This window comes from Dendrobates tinctorius, unplaced genomic scaffold (assembly GCF_039654945.1).
Source record: "Dendrobates tinctorius isolate UK_male_01 unplaced genomic scaffold, ASM3965494v1 ptg000039l, whole genome shotgun sequence".
NCBI lineage: Eukaryota > Metazoa > Chordata > Amphibia > Anura > Dendrobatidae > Dendrobates > Dendrobates tinctorius.
This window is the reverse complement of record NW_027361707.1, coordinates 61,051,463-61,074,240: the sequence shown is the minus strand read 5'-3', so window position 1 is coordinate 61,074,240 and position 22,778 is coordinate 61,051,463. Positions and strand designations below refer to the sequence as shown.

At 44.0% G+C, this 22,778-nt stretch overlaps 1 protein-coding gene across 5 annotated transcripts in view; it reads right to left on the bottom strand.

The window, feature by feature from the left end:
- PCDH7 (protocadherin 7) overlaps positions 1 to 20,816 on the bottom strand; it is a 1,192,777-nt gene extending 1,171,961 nt beyond the window's left edge. For 4 of the 5 annotated variants that reach the window (XM_073574721.1, XM_073574718.1, XM_073574720.1 and 1 more), the window contains exon 1: positions 17,401 to 20,813. In XM_073574721.1, coding sequence (XP_073430822.1) covers positions 17,401 to 20,490 — 3,090 coding nt within the window. In that variant the 5' untranslated portion in view covers positions 20,491 to 20,813. Of the gene's footprint in view, positions 1 to 17,400 lie in introns of all 5 variants that reach the window. The other variant, XM_073574716.1, reaches the window with a different exon arrangement.
- Positions 20,817 to 22,778: the final 1,962 nt, after the last annotated feature.

Below are 22,778 nucleotides of genomic sequence, written 5' to 3'. Positions count from 1 at the left end.
CCTGAGCAATGTATGCAACTAGTTTCTCCATATAGGAGGTGTCTTGAAGCTGTCAGCACCAACAAAGCCTTTTGCATGAAATATTAAATAGATATCAGTATGTTCAATACTTTTTCCCTGTGACATTTCACGGTCAGGATATCCAGCACTGACATCCAGTCAGTGTCTGGACCCTGAGCAATCCGTACTGCTGCAGGGGCTTACTGGGATCCCTGGGTGACTGAGCACTAGCTCCTGGGGGAGCAGGAGCAGAGAGAGATGATGGCCTGAGAACAAAGACTCTACCAGCAGGTATAGCACAAACAGAAGTGCCGATGAGCGCTAGACAGGAGGGATGTCAGGGACAGGCTAAGGGTCACAACCGCACGGACAGCAGAAGTACCAGGGGTGTAGACAGGAGAATAACCAGAGACGTATCCGAAGTCAGAAACCCGGAGAATAGACACACAGTACCGAATCAGCAGGCAAGCGCACAATGGGGACAGACCGGATCAGAAGCCAAGATATCATACACTGGAGCAAGCACACTGCATGAGGCACAGGGGTCACTTAAACTAAGCCAAGGGCAAAAGTATAGCTGACAGAGAACCCTGGTAAAGAGTGAGTATAAATACCCCTCCCAGATCCAGAAAGAGGCCACATACACTTAACCCTGCTTGTGCAGGGCAAGAACCCTGTCCAAAACCATGACATTCACATTATTACGCATTACTTAATTTATGGCAATCTATGGTTTGATTTTTTTGCCTGTGTGGATTGGAAGGGTTGTCACCGGGATCTAGTAAAAATTTCATGTCAATAGGACCTTTAGAAGTACATTCACTTAGAAAATTGGTAATGTGTCCAATACTTATTTTATCAGCTATATGCTATATATACACTCACTGGCCACTTTATTAGGTACACCTGTCCAACTGTGTGTTAAGACTTAATTTCTAATCAGCCAATCACATGGCGGCAACTCAGTGCATTTAGGCATGTAGACATGGTCAAGACAATCTCCTGCAGTTCAAACCGAGCATCAGTATGGGGAAGAAAGGTGATTTGAGTGCCTTTGAACGTGGCATGATTGTTGGTGCCAGAAGGGCTGGTCTGAGAATTTCAGAAACTGCTGATCTACTGGGATTTTCACGCACAACCATCTCTAGGGTTTACAGAGAATGGTCCGAAAAAGAAAAAAAATCCAGTGAGCGGCAGTTCTGTGGCCGGAAATGCCATGTTGATGCCAGAGGTCAGAGGAGAATGGGCAGACTGGTTCGAGCTGATAGAAAGGCAACAGTGACTCAAATTGCCACCCGTTACAACCAAGGTAGGCAGAAGAGCATCTCTGAACGCACAGTGCGTCGAACTTTGAGGCAGATGGGCTACAGCAGCAGAAGACCACACTGGGTACCACTCCTCTCAGCTAAGAACAGGAAACTGAGGCTACAATTTGCACAAGCTCATCGAAATTGGACAGTAGAAGATTGGAAAAACGTTGCCTGGTCTGATGAGTCTCGATTTCTGCTGCGACATTCGGATGGTAGGGTCAGAATTTGGGGTAAACAACATGAAAGCATGGATCCATCCTGCCTTGTATCAACGGTTCAGGCTGGTGGTGGTGGTGTCATGGTGTGGGGAATTTTTTCTGGGCACTCTTTGGGCCCCTTGGTACCAATTGAGCATCGTTGCAACGCCACAGCCTACCTGAGTATTGTTGCTGACCATGTCCATCCCTTTATGACCACAATGTACCCAACATCTGATGGCTACTTTCAGCAGGATAATGCGCCATGTCATAAAGCTCGAATCATCTCAGATTGGTTTCTTGAACATGACAATGAGTTTACTGTACTCAAATGGCCTCCTCAGTCACCAGATCTCAATCCAATAGAGCATCTTTGGGATGTGGTGGAACGGGAGATTCGCATCAGGGATGTGCAGCCGACAAATCTGCGCCAACTGTGTGATGCCATCATGTCAATATGGTCCAAAATCTCTGAGGAATGCTTACAGCACCTTGTTGAATCTCTGCCACGAAGAATTGAGGCAGTTCTGAAGGCAAAAGGGGGTCCAACCCCTTACTAGCATGGTGTACCTAATAAAGTGGCCAGTGAGTGTATATATACCCCATTATATCATTTTTGCTGAAAAGATAAATATTTACAGACAGTGGCAAAGTGAAAAGTATCTATGACCAAGGTTACATGTCGCCATTGCGCACAATATTAAATGGAACACTAAACTGAAACGGATTCAATAGAATAACAGAGTCAGAATATCTCCCACAAAGACAATTAGTTAATGTAGGTACACGATAGCATCACAGGATATGAAAACGTTATCATTGCGAGACAATATTTTATCTCTGCTCAACATGTCCTTGATTAGATATTATGCTGAGAGCAGAAGATGAACATTGAAAAGCCAAAATAGACAATGAGAAAAAGTAGAGCAAGTTGGGACTTACACAAATAACCATATAAAGACATGGAAAAATGCATATGTAAGTAATATATAGAATGTATATAGGTATATCATAGATAATTAATTTAAAGTATATTAAATAAAAATACTTAATTACTAATTACTTAAAGTCCTGGGAAAAACCTATTGGCTTCTGAAGATAGTGGCTAGCTCAGTTTGGCTAAAATGTCTCCCCCAATGAGTAGAATGGATCCACTCTATGTTGGCCATGTTTTTATCAACAGTTCCCACAACGTTACAAAACCAACCTAAAGATCACTATATAATCAAGTTACTACAAACGGAAAGTTAGGTGAGAGAAAGATCAAACTAGCAACAGGTTTCGGTCCAAGGATGGAATTGTGGGGATATGAAGTAGAGCCAAAGGACCTCACTTTTGTATTATTTTTACTTTTAAATTTAGAAAGTTAATTGATTATATTACATTTGGATGGACTTTCTCAAATTTTAAAAAAACAATCCTTGTAAATTTGGGCATGTACTGTAGTGATGAGAAGTGAAGCTTACAAAACCATAGCCAACCATGGATGGTTCCATCCAAACGTATATCAATGGGAGATGATGAGAGCCCTAGTTGCCAGATAGTTCCCAAGGAACAGGAAGGTTGAGATGATGGTATGACACTTTTACTCAATCGATGAAAGTCAAAGCATTTCGGGGTCACATGGATGCCTTTGTCAGGACATGTCACAATTATTCTATCCAAATGTGGGCATTCACTAGGCAAGACAAGAATTCTTACTTTACCAATGGCCATGATCATAAGTCAGTTATTTTTATAACTAAATTAGTTATGAACGTCATCATTCTCCATTTTTACCCCACCACACAACCACAACCTAAAACACACACAAGCAAGAATGCACATTTCTATACCCCTTATCAGAAAAAACATTTGATGGGGCTGTCCAAAGTGTGACCCGTTTCCTTCCTGGTTTTATACAATAAAGCACAAGCATTTGGAAAGAGGAGGTTCCTGCCAAAATGCATCACTTACAGTAGCATTATCAATTGGCTTTGTTATTGGTCACTGAACACGCAGTCCGATCATCAATAGAAAGAAAATATGACACTCCGGGTAAATGTACAGTAGGTCCCGGATAGGATCCCAATCAGTGTCAGTCAAATAGTAGAATAAATCCAGCACCCTAAGGTACGTATGGTGAAAACCAGGAATATTCTATTGCAGTGGTTCTGATTAGTGAAAGGCGAGAGTGCTCTCCACTACTCGATAGAGAATTTGGGTGCTCGATCGAGTACCAAGTAGAGCCGAGTATATGATGCTCGAGTGGTCTGGTCACTTAGCCGCTCAGCACTGAGGCCCTGAGCCGCGCCATGTGCACTCACTCTCTTCTTGGCCGTCGACTAAAAGTCTGCAGGAAAAGTACTTGAATGCTTCACTGACTTTCATTATACTCAGTATTCGAATTGAGTATCTGAGCATTCCAAAGTGCTTGATTTGAGCACCGAGCACCTGAGTAATTTACTACTTGCTCATCACTAGTCCAGATACACAAGTCACTTCCGGTAAGATTGCGGGACATTACGCTCTTACTGGACTTCTTAATATCTGCCAGTGCCTGGATCATTTGCACTGCACACTACAGCGACAGAGGTGACTTTTATCTATAGCGGTGCTCCTTATCTCATTATTTATGGATGACATATATGTGTATCTATATCTACAGTATCTATTTATCCATCTATCTATTCAAAAGAGAAAAAGGCAGCACTCCATAATCTAATATTCAATGGTTTATTGACCCATCATGAGAGGGGAACGTTTCTTTCCAAGTGTGGAACTTTTGATCTATCTATCTAAAAAAAATCCAAAAAACAGAAACAGCGCACCGGTTTTTCAGGGTTAAATGAGAGCTGTTTATTTTGCCCATAATTGCAATGTTTCGGTTCAAGTGGCGAACCTTTTCAAGCAATGAATATGTTACAAATGCCAGGTATTTATAGGTTGTACAAAAATTACAATTGTTAGCAAGATTACAGTGAAAAAGACAAGATCATGTAATCTTGTGAACATTTGTAATTTTTGTACAACCTATAAATACCTGGCATTTGTAACATATTCATTGCTTGAAAAGGTTCGCCACTTGAACCGAAACATTGCACTTATGGGCTAAATATACAGCTCTCATTTAACCCTGAAAAACCGGTGTGCTGTTCCTGTTTTTTGGATTTTTTGCATCATAAAGGTTTGGTACATGCCTTTGGGAGCTTTGCACCTGGACTCTCTTTTGTATTTTTGTGCTGCTCTATTACTTGTCTTCAATATCTATCTATCTATCTATCTGTCTATCTATCTATTTGTCTGTCTGTGTCTGACTCTATCTCTGTGGAATGTTTGCACCCACACTACACTTTAGTACTACAAAATAGGCAATTTTAGCAAAACAAAATAGATGCAAAAACACATTTATTCCCAATAAAGCTAAATACGCTTCTTATGCAGCCACTTATGACAATGTTATTAAAATAATTAATTCTGGCTGCATGACCAATAACCTTCCAGGCAAGATATCAAGCATATTATTAAAAAAGACTGACACTACCTGTCATGCACGGGATGTCACATAAGCTTCCAAACAGAAACCACAATTACAAGCTGTATCATCCCTGGAGCTTCCAGCACATGGAAAATCCTATTGTTCACAGCAACAACATATAAAACAGTAATGCATTACACAAAACAGAGAGCCAGATACAGAGGAGACTGATACAGAGGCGAAGGATACAGAGGTGACAGATGCAGTGGTGACAGATGCAGAGGTGGCAGATACAGAGGTGAAGGATACAGAGGAGACAGATACAGAGGCGAAGGATACAGAGGTGACAGATACAGGCGTGAAGGATACAGAGGAGACGGATACAGAGGCGAAGGATACAGAGGTGACAGATACAGAGGCGACAGATACAGAGATGAAGGATACAGAGGCGAAGGATACAGAGGTGACAGATGCAGTGGTGACAGATGCAGAGGTGGCAGATACAGAGGTGAAGGATACAGAGGAGACAGATACAGAGGCGAAGGATACAGAGGCGACAGATACAGGGGTGAAGGATACAGAGGAGACGGATACAGAGGCGAAGGATACAGAGGTGACAGATACAGAGGCGACAGATACAGAAATGAAGGATACAGAGGCGAAGGATACAGAGGTGACAGATACAGAGGCGAAGGATACAGAGGTGACAGATACAGAGGCGACTGATACAGAGGCGACAGATACAGAGGTGAAGGATACAGAGGAGACAGATACAGAGGCGAAGGAAACAGAGGTGAAAGATACAGAGGCGACAGATACAGAGATGAAGGATACAGAGGCGAAGGATACAGAGGTGACAGATACAGAGGCGACTGATATAGAGGCGACAGATACAGAGGTGAAGGATACAGAGGAGACAGATACAGAGGCGAAGGAAACAGAGGTGAAAGATACAGAGGAGACAGATACAGAGATGAAGGATACAGAGGCGAAGGATACAGAGGTGACAGATACAGAGGCGAAGGATACAGAGGTGACAGATACAGAGGCGACTGATACAGAGGCGACAGATACAGAGGCGAAGGATACAGAGGTGAAAGATACAGAGGCGACAGATACAGAGATGAAGGATACAGAGGCGAAGGATACAGAGGTGACAGATACAGAGGCGAAGGATACAGAGGTGACAGATACAGAGGCGACTGATACAGAGGCGACAGATACAGAGGTGAAGGATACAGAGGTGACAGATACAGAGGTGAAGGATACAGAGGCGAAGGATACAGAGGTGACAGATACAGAGGAGAGGCGACAGATATAGAGGTGAAGGATACAGAGGAGACAGATACAGAGGTGAAGGATACAGAGGTGACAGATACAGAGGCAAAGGATACAGAGGCAAAGGATACAGAGACGACAGATACAGAGGCGAAGAATACAGAGGCGACAGATACAGAGGCGAAGGATACAGAGGCGAAGGATACAGAGGTGACAGATGCAGAGGCAAAGGATACAGAGGTGACAGATACAGAGGCGAAGGATACAGAGGTGACAGATATGGAGCTGATGGATACAGAGTCGATGGATACAGAGGCGACAGATACAGAGGCGAAAAATACAGACTCGAATACAGAGGTGACAGATACAGAGGTAAAGAATACAGAGGCGACAGATACAGAGGCGAAGGATTTATCACTTGAGCTTATGGCACAATGGTAAAGTTTCTGCCTCATGGAGTGGAGCCTCTAAGTTTACGTAGAGCAGCCAATGCCAGGCAGCGGCTGCTAAGCCAAACAGGATCATGGGGTGCTTTAAAAGAGGTCTGGGTACACATGATGAGAGCATTATACTGCCTCTGTACAAATCCCTTGTTAGACCACACATGGAGTACTGTGTACAGTTTTGGGCACCGGTGCTCAGGAAGGATATAATGGAACTAGAGCGAGTACAAAGGGGTACAACCAAATTAATAAAGGGGATGGAGAAACTACAATACCCAGAGAGATTCGCAAAATTAGGATTATTTAGTCTAGAAAAAAGATGACTGAGGGGCGATCTAATAACCATGTATAAGTATATAAGGGGACAATACAAATATCTCTCTGAGGATCCGTTTATACCAAGGAAGGTGACGGTCACAAGGGGGCATTCTCTGCGTCTGGAGGAGAGGTTTTTTTCACCAACATAGAAGAGGATTCTTTACTGTTAGGGCAGTGAGAATCTGGAATTCCCTGCCTGAGGAGGTGGTGATGGCGAACTCAGTCAAAGGGTTCAAGAGAGGCCTGGATGTCTTCCTGGAGCGTAACAATAGTGTATCTTACAGTTATTAGTTCTTTAGAAGGACGTAGATCTGGGGATTTATTCTGACAGAATATATGCTCAACTTGATGGACAAATGTCTTTTTTCGGCCTTGTAACTATGTTACTATGTTACAGAGGCGATGGATACAGAGGTGAAGGATACAAGATGAAGGACACAGAGGCAACAGATACAGAGGCGACGTGTGGTGGAACACACGGAACAAGCTGAGAACGACACGCACCTCCCAGCATTTACCGACATAACGTTTATTTTGGCAGAGGATCCTGCAGGTGATGATGGCTGTAAAGTATGTGTTGGGTTTTACCAGCTCTTCAATGCCTGCATCGAGATCTTGTGAACTATGGAGCTTAGCATTGGCCTAGCTGCACTAAGCTCTTATCTCAACACATCTTTCTCACAATGACACCATATTAACGCATTTGGTTTCTAAAGACCCTGAGCTGGCAGCGGTCTCTTCCCCTAGACTCCTACTGAGATCAGGTATAAAGGATATTTTTTTCTATTTTAGAAAATGTCTCGAATATGTGATAAGTGAAGAGCATGCACCACAAAATACGTGAAGAATCTTTTGGTTATTTTTTTTTCCATTACTGATGACGCCTCTGATTTATGTACATTCCACACAATGGCCAACACCTTATAAAAAACGTACATACAAGTCTTAAACTGTATTTGCAAGAATGAAATGTGCATTTTTCAATGACACTGACACAGCTTGAAGGCTAAAACATCTGTCCATATGCTGGAAAGCGGCAGTTTTACAAGTCACCACTATTAACCTCCGGACTCATGTTAGATGTCAGTGATTTTTCAAGTATGCAAAAAAATGGTCAGAGCGTCATCAGTGTTTGGTCAGTTTTTACGGTAAGTGATTTATCAGTTATTTTCGCTACTGGAAAAGTAAAAATAAATTGCAAATCTTCTCCCATCCATTATCCATTTCAGACCTATATACTTGTTTTGGGATTTCCTGATCCGTGAAGCAGATCAAAAATGGAATTTTTTGGTGAACACACGGTAAGCCAAACAACACGGACATGTGATCAGCTCCATAGGTTGTAATGGGTACGTGTTCTATCTGTGAAAACCACTGATAGAATACGTACATGAAAGTCAGAGGTCTGGATGAGGCCTAAGGCAATGTTCACTTCACGTTTTACCTTAAGATCAATGATTCTATCAGGATTTACGTGCTGACCCCGGCCAAATGAGATTTGGGCTTATGCCTACATGGGGCCATTGACAATAAAGATCCAGATAAAGCCACCGTGTGCTCTGTTGTACATCATTTACGGTTGTATACGACTATTAGAGGCGGACATCAAGGACACCAAGACATAGTCTACAACCATATGTCTTACTGCCCACCTCAACTGGGCATATATGGCCAAAAATGATATACGACAGAACACACGGTGACGCCGTCAGCATCATTATAGTCAGTGGCCTCATCAGGACATAAGCCAGAGTCCCATTTTCCAGGGGTCAGAACGTAAATCCCGATGTAGCCACTGAATATAAGGTAAAATGTGATGTGAACATCGCCTTAGTAAAAGCACATGGGCACAGGTGGGCACCAAGTGGAGTTCTCTTGGGCTTTTAGGCTTTGTTCATACGTCCGCCTATCTTTTCTGTTTGTCTGTTCAGTTTGGAACAGACAAAGTGGACAAATACATGGAAATTAACATGCATTCTGTTCTAAGAATAAACAACAAACATATAAATCAGTGGGGATTGTGGATTTATGTTTGACACAGGAATGTACGACGGTCTAATTCCATTTATCTGTTAAAATTTGTGTGGTGTAAACAGAACAGATCAACGGACATGTGAACAGAGCCTAAAGGTGACCCATCTCAGCAACCATTCAACATCAGAAGCAAAAGTGTTTAAAAGAATAGTAACACACATAATAATAATAAAGTAATAATAAAGATAACCATAACATTAAACCCTGGTTAGTATCTACTTGGACATCACCTATTTCACAGGGTTTTCCAAAAATAATTAATATATTGATCATTGAGATCCTGTTAAATTTGTCCTTGTGTCCTCTGTGAGCCGAAAGAGAGAAAATGATGTGAGTATAATGAGAAGAAGAAGTAGAAGAATGAGAAAAAGAACGAGGAGAAGAAGAAGAAGAAGAAGGAGACGAAGAAGAAGGAGAAGAAAAACAAGAGGGAGGAGAAGGAGAAGAAGGGGGTGGAGAAGAAGGAGAAGAAGAAGATGAAGAAAAATAAGATGAAGGGGAGGAGAAGAAGGGGAGGATGAGAAGAAAAAGATGAAGAATGAGGTGGAGTAGAAGGAGAAGAAGGAGGAGAAGGAGAAGAAGAAGAAGGGATAAAAGAAGAAGGGGAGGAGGAGGACAAGAAGAAGATATAAAATAATGAGAGGAAACAAAAATAGAAGAGACAAAAGTAAAAGAAAAAAATAAAAAACAAGAAAAGAAGAAGAAGAAAGAAAAAGAAGAAACAAAAAAAGAAGAAAAACAAAAAATAATATACCAGAGTGCTATATTTGGGTTACAGGACCCCATGGTGGTCTTCCTTTATAGAATGCAGAAGAAAGGGCACGATCTATTTCCTGCTGCCTTGTTCTTCCATACTTGACACATCTGGAAGCTTTACTGGTGGATGACATTATCCTGCCATCTACTGAAGAGACGTTCACTGGATTGTTATATTATACAGGCTTAGACCACCCAATGTAAAAGCTAAATAAGCTCCATCGTTTTGTCTACCAGTCACACATGCTGCAGCGGTGATGTCACAGTCAGACAGGCCGACACGGGCGCTCACTGCAGAACCTACACTATTACTAATCTGGATTATTTCAGCTCAGAAATCCCACTCATTGGAACAGAAATACAAGGAAACTTCTCAAATGAGAAAAACATGATATTGGTAGCAGAATGATGAATAACTGGAAGCTCACACCGCCCTCTGAATGCCATAATGAGTTATATATTTACATACTGGGACAATGGTGGCACGAAGAAGAAAATGACGGTTATACATAATACATGCATAGTATAGAGTGTAAGGCAAGTGTAACATATATGTTACTTCCCACCAAAGAGTACACAAGCAAAACCATAGTATTAATGAGATGTTTCCTCCTTTCCTGCTTTCTATAGTTTGCTAAGACATAACTGTTGAGGGTTTTTGGTAGAGTAAATTATCGTCGACTTCACAAATAACCTTCCTATGGTAACTGAGTAACCTCAAAGAGAATTACATCCTCATTATCACCGGAAAGAACGCACAGCAATGTGGTGGGACTGGGAACAACTCTACACTCCTCTTTTATTCTTACTCAAAATTTATAATAAATAAATTGACAACTTGTTCCACCAATCCCTTTTTGTCAATTAAAGGGGTTGTCCACTATTGGAAAACCCCTTATGATCGTCCCCAATCTGTTGGGTGAAATAAAGGAAAAATACCTACTGACCCGCTGGACCATCACTGCTTTTCTGCCCTTTAGATTGCCAGGAAATACAAGGCTCAGCACGGAAGAGCAGAGCTGGTCCAGGAGATAAGTAGGCATTCATTTTTATTTTATGTTGTACATTGGTGACATTGGTAAGGAGTTCAATCTGTTGGGTGAAATAAAGGAAAAATGCATACTGACCCGCTGGACCATCACTGCTTTTCTGCCCTTTAGATTGCCAGGAAATACAAGGCTCAGCACGGAAGAGCAGAGCTGGTCCACGAGATAAGTAGGCATTCATTTTAATTTTATGTTGTACATTGGTGACATTGGTAAGGAGTTCAATCTGTTGGTGAAATAAAGGAAAAATGCATACTGACCCGCTGGACCATCACTGCTTTTCCGCTCATGAGATTGCCAGGGAACACAAGGCTCAGCACGGAAGAGCAGTGCTGTTCCAGGAGATAATTATTCTTTTTTTATTTTAGGTTGTACATTGGTGACATTGATAAGGAGTTCTTTTAGTAGTGAAGAACTCCTTCACTACATGTCCCAATGTAGTGTGACATTGTATAATCAATACTGACAGCATGCCGGTGAGCAGGCAATTACCCTATAAAGGAGGGAGATGGTCAACTGCCAGTTTATTCATACACTGACAGGAGGAATAACAGAGGAATTAGACAATGCAGCATTCTAAGAAAAAGATGATTCAGGATGATTATACCATTGAGGATATAACACATCACTGACCAAAGATGAGCTGACCAGTGTCCCTTAAAGGGGCTGTCCACTTTGAAAAAAAGGGATTTTAAAATGTATCTAAAATAGCAAACTATACTAGTAAATCTTAAACTTCAAGAGTGACCAGTCTCCGGATATCAGCATCAGTACCACATCCCAACTTTATTGGCTCATTCCAATAACTAAGCCCGACCACTTCTAGGTTCAAGTTAGTGCAAGGATAGAGAAGGGGGCTGGCAAAGTAATTGAAATAAGCCTGGCAGCCAGTTCCCTTTGTTAGATGAAGGATAGGAGTATGCTTTCTAGCTTGGTATTTTTCACACATTTAATGGTCATTTTTCACAGTGGACGAGCCCTTTAATTCCGTGATCTGATTGTGCTTTGTCGATTATATCTATTTTGACTGAAGACATGCGCGTCTTCTGTGACTGTCCTGTGCCATTCATTTGGAACATGTAAGTTAGAAGTCGCCCGCGTTACTAAAGAATGCAACCTCGAAGACCGTGCACATTAATGTAACAGATGAACTGACAAAAAGCATTTGCTCTCGACTTGGTATTTTTCCTATTTGCTTAATAATTGCATGAAACATTAGGATCACTTACTGTTTCATCATTAAATTTGTGCTGCGCACTAAAAGGACAGGGTCAATGCTTCCCTGTCTAGAGAACGTACCACTTGTCTGTGGGCCGCAGACCTTTTCCATCTAAGTCATATATAATACTCAGCGCAGGCCTGATGCCGAATCCATACTCCCCATGGGATCGTGTTCATTAGTGCTCTGTGTTCGTGGAGCTGAATAATAATCAGGGTCATGGGCTCAAAACAGAAAGGTAAAACGCAACAAATTGAATTTTACGAGTTACCCATCACCCGCACACGCGTGCCCGTGTCACAAGTGTTTTCCCTTTGCTCCAATTAAGGGTTAGAGGTTGTGACATGTTATTGGACAAGGATGGATGGCGTGCGGGTGGATTAGCACAATTGAGTTCTATGGAGATACCGGCGTGCTAATTACATGGCTGACTTACTAGATCTGTAAAAAGTTTGGTGACACTTGTCATTTGTCACGGTGCAGCAGAGCTGACTATGTCGGATATAACAGAACTGTCCGATATCGAGGAGTCACATTCTGCGTGTGCTCTTAACTCGTCATCATAAAGCACAAACTCTGCAGCCCCAAGGGTTAAAAGGCAGATAAGGCCCTGCTCCATCACCACCACATCACAAGGTTAAATGATGTGTGAACGTCTGGATCCATAATATTTGGGAGTATTTGTGTTCGGCCGTCGAGGACACAGAATCTTCTCGGCTCAGATTGCCGATGGTGGATTCTTTTACAAATATTTGTCTAAAAGGCTCGAATACACGCTACTGTAAAAGGAAACGATTTTCCTGACCCCTGATATTGTAGTCAATAAGATGTATCACTTACTTAGTCTAATTACACTAATGGCAGGGGGTATCAGCTTCCACCGCTACTACACAGGTCAAAGCCCAAAAGTAAGTGTATATGTGCCCATTAATGTAACCGGCATACCTCTGCATGGAACATGGTGAGAACAGATGATGCACGTACACCATGGCCGACAGACAACAGCAAGCTCAACGATGCAAGAACATGACCTCGCTATCTTCTGTGGATTACATGATAGAGAGACAGACAGATAGATGATAGATCGATAGATAGATAGATAATACGATAGATAGATAGATAGATAGATAGATAGATAGATAGATAGATAGATAGGTAGATAGGTAGATGATAGATAGAGAGATAGATAGATGATAGACAGATAGATAATAGATAATACAATAGATAGATAGGTAGATGATAGATAGATAATACAATAGATAGATAGATAGATAGATAGATGACAGATAGATAACACAGGTCAACGAAAAAAATTTTTTTTTCTGGTGTCCAAAATATTTTAATGAATTTGGGGTATTTTTGGGGTGCTGATTCTGAATATGTCATCAGTTTTGCCAGATTGGCTCAAGTTTTTGAGATTTTTGGTATCTTATTTATAGCACTTGTTGGTAAATGCGACGCATCATCTCATTAATTTCTTTGGATTAGTACTTGAACTGAGCAGTTCTCAATATAGTTTTGTGTTAATTAGTGTTCTAAAAGTTTGTTCATAGCTTGATTTTTGCACTAACTTTATGTTGTTGTCTGTTTTCCAGTGAAAAGCATGAACTCATCATGAAGAAGTTGTCTTAACGATCCAGACTCATTCTGTTACATTTGTGGTGAATATACACTGCCAAAACATAGAAGAAACATAACACACTTCGTAAAAAAAGTGTATTTTGCCTATTTTGGGGTTATGCTTGGGGACCAAGACAAGTTTTGGGCACCACACATAGTGTGCAAAGCATGTATCGAATTATTACGAAAATGGAGCAAAGGACAAAGAAAAAGCTTCAAATTTGGTGTTCCAATGGTGTGGAGAGAGCCAAAAAATCATCATGATGACTGTTATTTCTGTGCAGTGCAAGTGCAAGGATTCAATAAGCATAAGAAACGAAAATGGGAGTAACATGGAATCTGCAAGAAGGCCTGTCCCTCATTGTGAAGATGTGCCTGTACCTGTGTTTACCATAAATAACAGTCATCATGATGATTTTTTGGCTCTCTCCACACCATTGGAACACCAAATTTGAAGCTTTTTCTTTGTCCTTTGCTCCATTTTCGTAATAATTCGATACATGCTTTGCACACTATGTGTGGTGCCCAAAACTTGTCTTGGTCCCCAAGCATAACCCCAAAATAGGCAAAATACACTTTTTTTACGAAGTCTGTTATGTTTCTTCTATGTTTTGGCAGTGTGTATTCACCACAAATGTAACAGAATGAGTCTGGATCGTTAAGACAACTTCTTCATGATGAGTTCATGCTTTTCACTGGAAAACAGACAACAACATAAAGTTAGTGCAAAAATCAAGCTATGAACAAACTTTTAGAACACTAATTAACACAAAACTATATTGAGAACTGCTCAGTTCAAGTACTAATCCAAAGAAATTAATGAGATGATGCGTCACATTTACCAACAAGTGCTATAAATAAGATACCAAAAATCTCAAAAACTTGAGCCAATCTGGCAAAACTGATGACATATTCAGAATCAGCACCCCAAAAATACCCTAAATTCGATGAAATATCTTTGGCACCAAAAATGCTGTTGACCAGTGTAATAGATAGATAGATAGATAGATAGATAGATAGATAGATAGATAGACACTTTCCCAATAATGTTACTTGCTCCCTGTCCAGATGGTTACTGTATATTTTTTTCTCCAACCACATAAAGTACTGATACCCGGAGTCATTACTCTACATTCACTAATGTGCAGCTTAAAGCTGAAATGGATACAATGTGTCGGAGTAAAAGGCTTCTCTACTTCAGGCATGATACATAATGACACGGATGTACAAAGCGTCATTCTTTTGCTATTATTAACACAAAATAAACAAACTTTCAAGTCCAAGAAAATGTGATCATCACAAGTCAATGTGAGCTCATTATGATGATCTATGGCCGATTATTACCAAAATAAACATTGCCCTTTAAAAAGAACAAAGTTTCTACTAACAACCTGGCAGACTTCAGAGGGGGCTACAGTCCAAACATATTAAACCAACATGTCACAAGTTCAGCTAACATGTCTGAGCCAGGCCACAGGCACCGCTTACTCCAGCCCCATGTATACTATGTATCATTAGAAAGTATATTTGGTAGCATGGCCCGTCTCCGCAGTCAGTGCCTCACCATCCCAGCGCCATGGCTCAGTCGCTGACACATTTCTGGCCACTATTGTGCCTTGTTGCTACAGCAGACAGATGAGGCATACTAAGTGCGCCTTTGTCTGCCTGATGCCAGATAGAAAAACAAATGTCTAGCCTGGAACCAATACTGGGGTTGAAAGAGTAGACTTTCAGGACAATGTAATACAAAACACACACCATCAAGAACAACAGAACATCAGACAGCCATGATTGGCCCATGCAGGGCTCCAGAGAGCGGGACCATGCTGGAAATGCGATGGGAGAGTGTCACAACTGGTAGGGTGCACATCAACACTCAGGCTTGGCATTTATGTATATATATATATATATATATATATATATTTAGTGTTAACAGAGCAAAAAAATGCTTCATTATTGTGTAAGGTTTTCAAGCCTACATTGCACCGGAGAGGTAAAAATAAATGAGCTTTAAATACTAAAACAGTTAGAAAGACTAACCTCAGTATAGATATTGGTGGCGTCTATCTAGGATATGACACCAGATTGGGAATCCCACCAATGTGACCCCTGATGACCACCAGAATGAAATAATGGTGGAAAAAAAGTGCCACTCAATCTCCTCCAAGTGATTTATTCCGGGTGGTCGCACGATCGACCACTGACTGTAATGGGCCATGTGGCCAGCGAAGGAAGCTTGAGCAGGACCGTTATGAGGCAAAGCTGCATGACGCCTTCCTAGGCCGCCAAGATGTCACCAGTGACACAATCCTTTTAAACAGGTTCATAGCACATCAACAATCTATGTGAAGGGTAAACTCTTACAAGAATTTGTACTATTCCTCCATAACCCAATACTTTAGATTTACCCAATATCACGACAAAATGGGTTAAAAAAAAATGAAAAAAAAAAAAAAGTTATTGTATAAAGGAATTTTATATGGGCCAAAATTAAAGCATGGGTCGAAACTAAGACCCAGCGTCAGAAGGATGAGCTAAAGCTCCTTCATTCAGGGTTTAGGAATGTTGGCAACAGCAACCCAAGGGTTAATTGATTCGCTTCCAGTTATCATTAAAGCAGATCCTCCATTTATGATGCAACTGCTTTTCCTAAGCACCCTGAGACTGTAGACCTAATGAAAACTCTGGCTGATATGATGTCACCGTCAGATAGCTGAGCACCAACCTTTCCATTAGTGGCATCAGCCTGCAGAGCGATTGCCAGTCTTTGCAAGTCACCACTGTGTGCCCTCCTATTGGCTGCTGGTGAAATGACAGCGTTCAGATGGAGAGGAGCAAGCTAACCAAATGCTGCATTAACATTAGAGGAATGAGGTTCACCTTTACATGCTACTGTAAAATGCAAAACCAGGCGGTGCACCGCGGCGGAAAGAAGTGCAAGTACACGATGAGACAAATATTTATACCAGTGCGGTTATCAATAAGAATATATCCATAAATATTCATCTCTACATTCATAGACAAAAGTCAAAAAGGCAACAAGAGGAACACAAGCACAACAGGATGCATCTGTATACATGTGTGTCTCTATCTATATATATATATATATATACTCCTGTATGGGTATGTAGATATTTACACACATATATGTGCAGCTATATAGGCATATGTCTGTATGTGTGCAATACATAGATATGTACATTTATATTGCATTTATATATGCATGTATGTGTGTGCATATATATATATATATATATATATATATATATATAATGTGTGTGTGTACATATATATATATATGTTATATATGCCATTGGGCATGTTTTTGCTATTTATTTTATATATATATATATATATATATCACATATATATATATATATATATATATATCCAGATAAAAAGCAGCACTGCCCAAATGGGTGCAAGTCTCTCCCAAGGACACTGTCAAAGTTTCCTATCAAAGATGTAAAAATCCCAAAAAAAGAGGCAGAACATCCAAAACAGTGAAAAGTAAGGCTCCTTTACTCACCTATTCACCTGCTTGGGAAAAGCTCCACAGAGCCCTTATTTTTTCCCTATTTTGGACGTGCTGCCTCCGTACACATACAGACATACATACTTATACATATATGGGTAGTGTTCTGCTTGTGTTGCACTTGTTGACTTTTTAACCCTTCCACACCCCAGTGATGCCGCTGCCCATCATGACGTTGCTCGCTTACCTGTTTGCTGTACTTGTTATTGGTCTGACAACTGTACTCAGAACAATGGTCCGATCCAATTGAGATGTTGTCTCCAGCTCCTACAAAAGTGTTGGCTGGTGGTAAATCTTGCACAGCCTGGTGTTTTTTCCCAGCAGTGGGTGACTGAGGATGAAGCTGCACTGTGGGAAGTGGAGAACTAGATTTGTAATGCCTTGCCAGGTCAGGACTACCAGGACCTCCATTGACAGTTCTGTATCTCCCCATGCTGGGGCTGTCTGACAGCTTTTCATTGACGCTGTCATATCTCTGCCCGTTTGGCTTTGACGCTTCCACTGTCACTATGCTGCTGTATAATGGCTGTTTAGATTTTTTATTTTTCTTGTCTTTTTTGGGTTTCTTAGACTTGTCATGTTGCTGGGGGGTGAAGAAGTCCTCGTGGTCTTTCTTGCCAGCTTCGTAGCCATTTTTACTTTTGGCCCTACAGTAACGTGCCATCACCACCACTAGGATGATTAGTATGACAGTCATGATCCCAGCCACCACACCAATCACTATGCTAAGTCTCTGCTTGCTCATTTCATAGCTGGGATCCCCGGCAATATCCTGGCTTAATGGGATGTGCAAACTTCTGGCAATTTGGGAATCAACAACTGAGGCATTGGACACAGTCTCGTTAATAAACACATGGACCAGGGCGGTGGTGGACTGGGATGGTTGACCACTATCATTCACCTGGACCACTAACCTGTGAAGGCCATAGTGTTTCGAGGTCAGCTTGCCCACTAGTGACACCACTCCACTGGCTGGGTTGATTTCAAAGAGCTTAAAGGGATTTCCTCCAACAATGCTGTAATTGAGATCCGCGTTGACCCCAGAGTCTGTGTCAGTGGCCACCACAGTAGCCACCACTGTCCTGACAATGCTGGATGGGGAGACCACAGAGTAAGAACTATTGATGGGGCTAGTGATGACTGGGGCATTGTCGTTCTCATCCATGACAAAAAGTGACACTGTGGCAGTAGCAGACCTAGGAGGGTCTCCACCATCCACTGCTTTCACTTTGAAGGTGTATGATATTTGCTGCTCCATATCAAAGGACACAGTAGAACATATGGTGCCAGTGTTGTTCTCTATCGAAAAGATGCCATTATCTTCCTCTATAAATAAACTCATCTCTGCATTGCGACCCTTGTCAGCATCCATCACTGTCACCATCCCAACAGGGCTGTTGGGTTGTAAGTTTTCCTTGACATAGAAGTTGAAGACGTCCTGCATAAATTTGGGGTCATTGTCGTTCCTATCAGCTACCTGCACTACCACGGTGGCAGTGCCCTGCAGGATGGTGGGCAGACCCTTGTCTTTGGCAACAACTTTAAACTCATACCTGTCAGTCTGCTCCCTGTCTAGGACTATGTTGGCTGTTATGTCTCCTGTGTCTGGGTGAATGGAGAAGACCCCGGCCATAGACTGCTCCAGAGAATAGGCAATCTCTGCATTCTTCCCACTGTCTGCGTCTGTGGCGATCACTGTGGCCACCCTCTCCCCAGGCACATTGTTCTCAGGAAAGGCTACCTCCACCACGGCTTGGCTGAACACTGGGGGGTTGTCATTAGTGTCCACCACCTTTACCAGTAGGGAGTTATTACTGGACAAGCTGGGGCTCCCAGAGTCCACAGCTACTATAATAACATTGTACTCCTTGACGTTCTCATAGTCCAAGGGGGCTGAAGTGTGCAAGAAATACTTCTTCTTGTTCTGGTCCCCCTCACTATCACTGGCAGGCTTAAGCTGGAAGGGGACATCTCCCACCACAGTGCAGGTCACTACTCCATTCTCCCCTTGGTCCCTATCAGACACCTGGACTAAAGCTATGGGGGTGTCCACCAGGACGTCTTCAGCCACACTGGCCATGCCATCCTTCACAGGGATCCTACCGATCTTCCTGATGTCTATCAGGGGCACATTGTCGTTCTCATCCTTGATGTTGAGGATCACGGTGGCCTTGTCACTTTTGGGGGGCTGTCCCCTGTCTCTGGCCATGACTGTGAACCTCAGCTGGTTCACCTCCTCCCGGTCTATCCTATGCAGGACACTCAACCACCCCGAGTTCTCATCCAGCCTGAGCAACCTCCTTACCGACTCTGTCGCTGCCCCGAACACGTACTCGATCTGCCCGTTCACCCCCACGTCGTAGTCGGTCGCCTTGAGCTGCAGGATGGGGGTCCCGGGGGCGCTGTTCTCCGCCAGATCCGCTTCGTAGACGCTTTTCTCAAAGCGAGGGCTGTTATCGTTGACATCGGTGATGAGCACCCTGAGGATGGACTGGGACGATCTCGGCTGCTCTCCCCCGTCTCTCACCCGCAGGGTCAGCTCGTACGAGTCCCTCTGCTCCCGGTCCAGCGCCCCCTTCACTATGAGCTGCGGCTGCTTCTCTCCGTCGGAAGTGTCCGCCACCTGCAGCTCAAACACGCTGCTCCGGCTGTCCGTCTCCATCCGTCTCTTGCCCGGGTAGAGGGCGCTATCGCCGGGCTCCAGCCGACCTCCAGATCGTCTGCCCGACATGAACAAACTCTCCCCGGCGTCCTGGATCAACTCATAGCGCTCGATCCCGTTCCGTCCAAAGTCCCTATCGGTAGCGGTGGGCAGCAGGTAGAGGGTCCCCACCGGCCGGTTCTCCTCCACGGTGAGGGTCAGCACGGGCGACGGAAAGGTCGGAGTGTTGTCGTTAATGTCCAGGATGACCACCCGACCCTCAAACAACTCCACCCAGCTCTGCGAAGGTCCGATCACCGACACCTCGAAGTCTATGAAGCACTCGTTCTCATCGAAGATCATCTGGCACTGCGGCAGCTTCTCCCGATCTATCCGGCGCTCGGTAGTGCTCAGCTCGCCGGTCATGTTGTCGATCTTGAAATAGTCGGAGCCGGATTCCAGGCTGAAGGTCACATCCCCGGAGCCGGTGACGATGCCGATATCTATCGCCACATTCCCGATCTTGATATCTGGCTGTCCTTCCTCCGCCAGCCGGTACTTTAACGTCTGCTTGGAGGCTGCCAGGGCGATCGCCACCCTGAGCAAGAACAGGCACCAGCCCCATACAGTCCTCATGTCTCAGAGCCGGGGGTGGTCGGGAAGCTGCGGAGATCTGGCGACACGGACTTGGATGATCCCAGCACAAAGTTACCCTCTCATAGCGCCCTGTGCCTCCACAGTCCACGGGACGATCGGTGGACGATCTCAGCCGGGGACTCCCGCTCCAGTTTGTATTATTCCACCATAGGCAGGATGCTCGGATGAAAGGCTGATCTCCTGCACGACAGAAATCCTCTCACTAGATCCCGGCGCGATCCAGCAAAGTTGTGGGACGGAGCCGGTGCAGGAGGAGGCGCCGGAGTCAGTGGCGGAGCCGCAGTCGGTGCTGGGCTACCTGCATTTGCTCTGCATGTGTTAGCAATATGTATCTGCAGCCCTGCGAACGGTTCACAAATGATATTGCAGAGTCTCTCCCCTCCCCTCACTCTCCTCCCCCTGCTCCTTCCTCCTCTTCTCCTTCTTGTCCCAATGCAGGTAACCGGCGCTGAACTTGAGCCTGCAGTTCAGAGGTGAGGAGCGAGCCGGTCTGCGGGCGAGGATCGCCCTCACTAATGGGGAAGGACGGAGGGGAGACCGTCAGCGCGCCCAGGATGGAGGGGAGACCGTCAGCGCGCCCAGGATGGGGGGAGACCGTCAGCGCACGGAGAGGTGGTGCGCCCAGGTTGGAGGGGAGACCGTCAGCGCACGGAAAGGTGGTGCGCCCAGGATGGAGGGGAGACCGTCAGCGCACGGAGAGGTGGTGCGCCCCGGACGGAGGGGAGACCGTCAGCGCACGGAGAGGTGGTGCGCCCAGGATGGAGGGGAGACCGTCAGCGCGGTCATTATAAGGAGGAGGAGGGGGCAGCAAGTTTGGCCAAAGTACCCGGGAGCCGGGAATCTCTCCTGACGCAGAAGTGAGACGAGTCATAGACGGATCCGCTCAGCGCTCACCCCCACACGGGAGGCAGGACGGATGGAGAGCGGACACTGCACGCTCACTGCTGCTATTCTCCCGCTGCAAGGCTCCCAGCAACCCGAGTGTGCAGGCAGGGAAGCCGGGAGATTGCAGCACAGTGCTTTCCATAGACTGGCTCCAGTGTGGAAGAAATGGACTCCAGGAAGGAAAGATGAATGAAGGGATAGAGATGGATGGATAGATTCCAATAAAGAAATGAATGAATAAAAGCATGGATTGACAAACTCCAGTCTAAGAAGACAGAAAAGGGAATGAATGGACAGAATGACAGACAGATTCCAATATAAAAAATAAATATAGAAATATGGACAGAGTCCAATATAAGAATAAAATAATGCAAATGACTAGATAGATGGATGGATGGATGGATGGATGGATGGATGAATGGATAGATGGCTGTATAGATAGATGGATGGATGGATGGATGGATGGATGGATGGATGGATGGATGGATGGATGGATAGATGGATGGATGGATAGATGGCTGTATAGATAGATGGATGGATGGATGAATGGATAGATGGCTGTATAGATGGATGGATGGATGGATGAATGGATAGATGGCTGTATAGATAGATGGATGGATGGATGGATGGATGGATGGATGGATGGATAGATGGATGGATGGATAGATGGATGGCTGTATAGATGGATGGATGGATGGATGAATGGATAGATGGCTGTATAGATGGATGGATGGATGGATGAATGGATAGATGGCTGTATAGATAGATGGATGGATGGATGGATGGATGGATAGATGGATGGATGGATAGATGGATGGCTGTATAGATAGATGGATGGATGAATGGATAGATGGCTGTATAGATAGATGAATGGATAGATGGCTGTATAGATAGATGGATGGATGGATGGCTGGCTGTATAGATAACAGACGCTGCCCAGTGCTTTCCCCCACAGTGCAGGACCCTCCTGCCTCCCACACTACACGTGTCAGCTGTCTGCACAGCTCTTGTATGTCTCCATGATGACACATGTATCAGTGCTGAGGACGCAGTGACTTCATGCCTGACATGTCGCCTGGTCCCCTGCGCTGTCTACCTGTCGCCCCAGAGTCAGACAGGAGCCCCCCACCACATTGCTGCACATCATTGATGGCACTGCCCCTGTGCCCCCTAGGAGCCATGGACAGGGCAGCGAGATGCCATTAATAGCTCTGATGGGAAGAGCCGAGCCCCACAGAGCCCCCGGTGAGCTCAGCTCCCCCCACACAGCACATTTATCCAGTCCTCTCATCTATTGATCCGCACATAAGGAATCATGATGTGAGAACACCAATTGAGCCCCTGCTCCCCGAGCAGCTGCAGCTGACTGAGCGATCTCCTCC